Source organism: Labeo rohita, chromosome 14, assembly GCF_022985175.1.
Source record: "Labeo rohita strain BAU-BD-2019 chromosome 14, IGBB_LRoh.1.0, whole genome shotgun sequence".
Lineage (NCBI taxonomy): Eukaryota > Metazoa > Chordata > Actinopteri > Cypriniformes > Cyprinidae > Labeo > Labeo rohita.
Genome location: NC_066882.1, coordinates 22483065 through 22490480, shown reverse-complemented (window position 1 = coordinate 22490480; position 7416 = coordinate 22483065). Strand labels below are relative to the sequence as shown.

Here is a 7416-nt window from a genome sequence, read left to right as displayed (position 1 = left end):
GGAATTCCACACAGTAATACTTCAAGTTTTGCCCACCCTGTCTGCTGAGCTCACTTCCTGCTATAGACTCAGACAACAGGAAGTAGATAAATGTCAGCAGGCATAATGAAGGGGCGTAATGCAGGTAAGACACTGATTAATTGTCCCTTACAGTATAGAGGGAAGGAAAGTTCCATAAATCAAAATACACTGTCATCATAAGCCATTATCGCCACCATGTGGTGAATGCATGAAGAATAATTTCCAAACTGAACTAGCAAAGCAACTTAAGGACAGAGTTTACAAAGAAAATGGTCTACAAAGACACTAAGAATCATAAAAGAACAAAAATCCAGTACCTTGCTGTTGGAGAGTTCATGATGGATCTTTTCATTTGAGACAATCTGCTGATGAATTAGAAGAGGAATAACTTTTTCCTCTTCTAAACTTGAAAAAAAGTGAGAGCTGTAATACGTACATTTCACAAAGTTTTATTTTATGGCAACAAATAGCAAATGTTTAGCCTGTTGCAGAGACATCATCACATTGGCCATAGACTAAACCAGGTTCTTGAGTTTAGGAAACATGTCGGCCACGTTCACACAGAAGCAAAATACGATTGTCGGTCCTCTGTTTAAGTCCTTACGGTAACGTTCACACACGTTTTTTTTACGCGCGAGAAAACCGCATTCTGTAATCGAACTCTCATTCCTAAATTTTCAGGACTCACAACCGCATTCTCGGGAAAACACGCGCTGTGTAAATGGAAAAGGACTTGTTGACAACTAGGGCTGACAACTTTAGTGTGTCTGGTCCTGTTCGGGCAGTTTAGCGTCTGGAATACTACTAGGGACTTCAAACAGAAGTCACTTATGGAACGGCAAAGGCATTCCGACGTACTATTGCGCGTTCGCGAATTTAATTGCAATTTCTTGACGTTCTACTGTAACCGTCTACTAGGGGAGAACAGCTTTCTCCGTAGTCTTTACAACGTGACAGATTAGGTAGATAAATGTTATGTTTTATAGTGTATACCACTGTAAGTCCATCAGTATACAATTCTACCATCAGTCTTTCATTTAATCTTATATGTTTTAAACTTAAGCTAATTTTAACGATTTTTCATTTGTCCAAAGATATCCCTGGTGAAAAAAACAGCATATGCTGGTAGGTGGGTTTTGATGCTGGTTTAAACTGGTCCTTAGCTGGTTTAAGCTGGTCCTTTGCTGGTTTATGCTGGTCCTTAGCTGGTTTAAGATGGTCCTTAGCTGGTTTAAGCTGGTCCTTTGCTGGTTTAAGCTGGTCCTTTGCTGGTTTAAGCTGGTCCTTTGCTGGTTTAAGCTGGTCCTTTGCTGGTTTATGCTGGTCCTTTGCTGGTTTATGCTGGTCCTTAGCTGGTTTATGCTGGTCCTTTGCTGGTTCATGCTGGTCCTTGACCAGCAACATGACCAGCAAAAACCAGACCCAGCTTATGGAATGGCAACGGCATTCCGACGTGTGTTCGCGTTTTTAACTTCTACTTCTTGACATTCTTCTATTTTTTTACTCCTGTCTACTACGAGAGAACGAGAGTTGGTTTGCCGTAATCGTTACGTGACAGATTACGTAGGTAAATGTTACGTTTTATGGCATAAACCACTGTAATTCCATCAGTATACGATTCTACCATTAGTCTTTAATTTAATCTGTGTTGATGTTCTACTTTTCATTTGAATAAATTTGTTTGCTGTTAGAAACAGCATCTAAGGTAGCACTGAGACTAAAGATGATGTGAATCAAGCAATGTAAGTATTGCCTAAATATCCTCCTCATAATCCATCATTTGTACTTAAATGACTAAATGCCACTTTGCACCATCTTGTTCATGGTTGCACTTTTTTACGTTCTACACTACGGCGGTGTAACAGCTTACTTCCGGTCATCGTTGCTGTTCAGTTGGAAGCTGTTGCTTAAAGTCCCTTGTCTGTATCAACATGCAACAGGAGTCAAGCCAGTATTCCTTACCAGTAACTATAGTGACAGTGACCAAAGTAATATCAAAGCTGGCGAGGTCCATAAAACTAAAGTCTTATCACTTTCTGACATGACAAGTCCAATCGAGTTGTGAGTCCGTCTGTCAAATCTTCATTAAACGACAGCAGCTTTTATATTTGGGTGGGAAGCGGAGCATTTGAGTCGTGGCGCAGAGCAGCTCCAATAGTGAAAAACTGACTGGACCTAAAACTTTCAGGTGACATTTCTTTCAGGTGACTCATCTCTCCGTCACTGTAAGTTACTGAAACCACATGAAAACGCAACACATGGTAAACACGTGTTTGTGGAGCAAAACGGCTCTTTCTCGCACTATATGATGTGATGGACAACTAGTTGTCAAGTCCTGTTGCGTTCACACAACGCGTTTTCCGAGAAAGTGGCTGTGAGTCTTGAAAATGTACGGGTGTCAGTTCGGTTACGAAATGCGGTTGTCACACCCGTAAATAACCATACTGCGTGTGAACGCAGGAACTGTATTAAGGACTCATATTGACAACCGAATTCTGCTGTTGTGTGAACGTTGCAAGTGTGAACGTATCCGTTGATCAACACGGTGCACTTTCCCACAAATCACTTCAGACATTTAGGAAAAAGGAAGCAAGCGTAAAATGAGAATGCAACAATCTGTTTCAGTCGTCACTTTTATTCGTTCTGTTTCAGACAGTGATAGAATGGAAAACTCTGTTTCTTGAAACAAGCCAATAAGGCGAATACCTCAGGAGGAGAAATGGGACCAAGACTTTCTGGAGCAGGAGAAAGGACTACTGAGGTCCAGCAGAAGACAACTAAACTGGTGCTCTGTATGGTCTTTGTTGGCAAGTTTTACAACAATTTAAAGCATCATCTAACATTTGTTTCATCAGAGCTGCTTTTCCCTGCTGAAAAAACAATAGAAACCATCACACAATTTATAATGGGAATTGTACTGGATGTAATGGAGACTGTAATAAACCCTGTTGGTCTCTACTAGTAATTGGTCGCCTTCTATTGGTGGCTTGTTAAAACCACTAAATCCTAATGGAATATGTTCCAAAACACACTACAGGAAATCATTTTAAAAGTTAAAAGTTGATGTTTATAGTGGTATTTGTAATGGAAACCATTAGAATTTCTTTTATAGTGTTTTTTTTTCAGCAGGGTTGATTCAACATTGGTTATGTAGGTGTAATAATTAAATCAAGCAATGCACACCTATGTTATTTGTCTCGTCAATTATTTGCATTGACGAGACAGCAAAAATAAAGATGCTGCGCGGTGCCACTGTACATTGCACACATGAATGGGCATTGCACCAAACATTTTCAGACTATAAAGGTGCACAACATAGTTTGTTTTTGTTAGTCTAGCCAGATGTCCTGTTCTAAATACTTTATGTGGTAAGGACATGATCTTGCCTCTGGCCTTTGATGTTAGCAGTTATAACACCACTTATTGGTGCACTTGATTACCTTCATCCAAAGACTGGTTAAAACTAGAGTATAGTCAAATTTACATTGTTAAAATTCACAGACAAAAAGTTGTTATACAGTATTTATTTCACAGATTAACTAAATCTGGATTACCTCCATTTACATCCAAGAAAGGAACCCAATCTAATACTGCAAGCGAGCAGAATGATGCAACAAAATTAAATTGCTCCCAACGTAATCGACATCAACAAACAAGCAGCACTGTGCGATTGCATTATTAACCATCATAATGGAACAAGTTAGTTTTGTTGCAATGCACTGCTTGTTTGCAGCATATACTTTGTGGAAAGAAAATAAAAATCACACTTGTACCAATTTCACAACACAACATGTCAAAGTAATTAAAACAGATTCAAGGACAGATTCTTCCGCTTTCAAAAAACATACGTTTAAAGGTTTTTAACTATTAACGCTAACAAATTAAAATGGCTTAGTGAAAAAAAAAAACAACTGATATGACAAAAACAACATAAAAAGCGCAAGCTGCATTTTAAAGCATCAAATCAACTAAACATATTTTTTATCATATTTAATGACCATAGATTAGCAATCATTTTAACAAGGTATCATATTCTGGCCGTGCTTCTCAAGAGGATTTTTATAGGAGAGTCTATAGCACTTAAGATAATTGTAAAGTCTAAATGTTGAATTGGAACTGCTGCAAGGCAGAATGCCGAGAGCTGCACGGAATACTGAAAACTAGACGGAATCTTCAATCAGACGGAACACTCAGAATGTGACTGAATCTTTAGCATTGTTACACTTCAGCTGCCATCTTCACATGAAGGGGATGATTTACAGTGACTATGGTTTCAAATATACACAAGAAACAAAAACAAAAAAAGAAAATTATATTTTGAAAAAAGAAAACACTATTTTAATGACCATTAACATCCCCCCCAAAAAATTCTCATTACCGTTATGTGCCAGAATTAATGGCACATAAATTTTAATAAAATAGTAAAATTTAACTTATTATTTAACTTGTACTGTATTTTTGAAATTAAATCACCATAAATTATAATTTCTACCACAAATCATTCTATGATGCATAAATACTTAACAATATTACTTATTTTTTTACATTATGATAATGAGAATTAGGGGATATGTGCTTAATTCTGAGAAAAAAAACTCATCGCAAAACATTTGTTTAGTACAGGCTTCATTTTCTTCACGCAAAATATTATTTCTTTCAAATTTGGGGTGAAATATGACCTGCACAAGTTCTTGATAAGATGTGATTCACCCTTAGTTCACTTTTTAAAATTATAACTGCTTTAACAAAACCCATTAAATGTTCTTCTAAGAAACCACTGTGGACTTGACAAAAAATCCATAATTAAAAAAAAAACACATAAAACATAAAGCATGATATCTGTCATTGCTGAGGCTCCTTCTGCTCAATCCATCTTTAAAGTGAGAGAAGAGCAGGCGGATTGTGTTAAGACGGGAAGAGGCCAGATTGCACAGCTGAAGAGCCGTTACTGGCTCACCCCAGTCTTCTGCTGCACCGGGACGGGAAGGGGAGCGCAGAGCAGCCATTACTTTTTTAGTGATTGTACAAAGTTCCAAAGGTCTTTGATCACCTGCAAGAAAACAAATGGGGGGAGAGAGAGAAAGAGAGAGAAAGAGAGAGAGAGAGAGAGAGGGAAGGGGGGAAAAGGATGAGTTGGTGAAGCTGGAACAGAGTTTCTCTGATGTAGCGACTCATTTGGATGCTTAATAATTAGAGCCGTGTGAGTCAGTTTGGACGAAAAGCTCCACATTAGCGGTGTGTCTGGGGTATAACTACAGCGCCGAGCCCAGAGGAAGGGGGTGCAGTCGTTGTACATACCAGAGGGTATGACTAGTGCCTCTCTTTGACAAAGACATGTCTCACACCTCTTTGCCTGCTGCGCTCCCAAAGCAGTTTTTGCTCGAAAACACACTCGCACACACACACACGCTCCACCCGTTGTACATCTGAGAGGACACCTGCGCTGCAAAGTCTGACACGCTCCAACCTTGTTTTTAGAACAGACGCACAGGGCGCAATGCATCAAATAGCTCATAACTCATTACCGACCAAAACACGAAAACATCTAAACTCTATTCCAAATCCTTGCTGCATACTTTCAAAGTCAGCATCCTAACTGAAATGGGACCTCATAAGTGATCTGAAACCATCTTCAGAGGTAGCAACGCATACGAATAGCACTCCTGGAGAGAAGTGCACTGGAGAGTCAATATGACAAAATACAAAACCCACAAAAATAGTCCTTTTCAATAGATGCTTCTTTCGTCCTCCCACGTCTATGAATAGGAGTCGACTGATATATCGACCAGGGTTGCTAACACAGTTAACAAATGAAGACAGAAAATGGGAGTTTCTGTACTCTGACACTCATCAGCCAAACAGTAGACAATGACGATAATTCCAAATAAGTGCAAGCATCGGCTGATGAGTTTTTCTGTTTGGACAATAATAAGTGTTGGAAGAGGGACTTCTATTCTGACAGTGTTGAAAGCCCAGGGCCTGAGTGCAGTTCTGTCTAAAAATTGAAAGACATATGCTCTGTTTCCATATACTGCATTCAGAAAATATGCATTTTAAAATTGGATATCTTTGATCTCTCTTATAAACATTTAATGCTGCAAACCCCACAACTGAATCCAGATGACATTCCGAATCTTCTTTATTCATGTTTTTCATCAACTTCTTTATTTGTGATAAATACTATAGTATAATAGGATTGCAGAATCAAGAAGTTACAACATGTCTATTTTACAGATTTACAAAATGTAAAAAAATTCTTTAATTTCTAATTATTATTATTTTTTATTAAAATGAATATAGAAACTGTTATGCATTTATAATGTATTTACTATCTTTAAATAAAATGTGTGATTTCCTATAGACCTATATCAACCATTGGCTACACTAAAAATGCTGGGTTAAAAACAGCAGTTGTTTTGACCCTGCGGTTAGGTTAAATGTTTAACCCAACCTTCTGAGTAGTTCTATTTAACTCAACTATTGCTTAAAAATTACAATATTTCTTGCTTAAAATGAACCTAGAATAGGTTGGAAATTGTTGACATTTATTAATATGTTCAATAAATGAACATTTAACAATTACTGTATGCCACAAAATATAAATGCCACTGTCATTTGATGGTGGATGTGGTGAATAAGCAACCAGTGATCAAACTATTGATTTTGAAGTCATTGAAAATGATAGTTTTGCGAATATGGTTGAGATCACAAATATGATACAATCATCTGCTCAAACTGAACCCTTCTCTAAGTTTCAAAGGTAACAAAATATGCTTTGTTTTATTCTTCTGTAATTGTTCTTAAAATATCAAGAGAGTTTTTTGGTATTGCAGCAGTTAGAGATCCATCCATGCTGGATATACAAGTCCGGGTCGCTAATAGACTCAAATATAAAATAATGATTCATTCATGCATTTAAGGGTTAATAAATGTTCACATATTGATTATTGCTGATGCCTCTAGTAATTATGTGTCTGATTTTTAATTTACAACTTATTTGGGGTTCATTTCAAGCCAGCCATATAGGATTTTTTAAACAACATTGAGGTAAATAAAACTACCCAGAAGATTGGGTTAAACATTTAAACTTCCTACTGAAAAAAAAAAAAAAAAAAAAAAAAAAAAACGTACAGAAAAAAGCAGCCTAAACTTGTTTTAGATGGTTTAAGCTGGAAGTAGCTGGTTTTAGCTGGTCTCCCAGCTTTTCTAGTCTGGTCAAGCTGGTTTTAGCTAGTTGTTCAAGCTGGTCTGACCAGTCTGAAAAGCTAAGGAGGTGGCCAAAACTCCTCTAAAACCAGCCTGCTGACCAGCTTGACCAGGCTGGATGACCAGCTAAAACCAGCTAACCAGCTTAGGCCGGTTTTAACTGATTTTTTCAGCAGGGCTAACTGCTGG

The 7416-nt window shown here is 37.7% G+C and overlaps 1 protein-coding gene across 1 annotated transcript in view; it reads right to left on the bottom strand.

Annotated features, from left to right (window-relative positions):
- Nucleotides 1–2636: 2636 nt before the first annotated feature.
- npm1b (nucleophosmin 1b) overlaps nucleotides 2637–7416 on the bottom strand; it is a 42701-nt gene continuing 37921 nt past the window's right edge. The window contains exon 11 of the mRNA XM_051127844.1: nucleotides 2637–5071. Coding sequence (XP_050983801.1) covers nucleotides 5027–5071 — 45 coding nt within the window. The 3' untranslated portion in view covers nucleotides 2637–5026. The remainder of the gene's footprint in view (nucleotides 5072–7416) is intronic.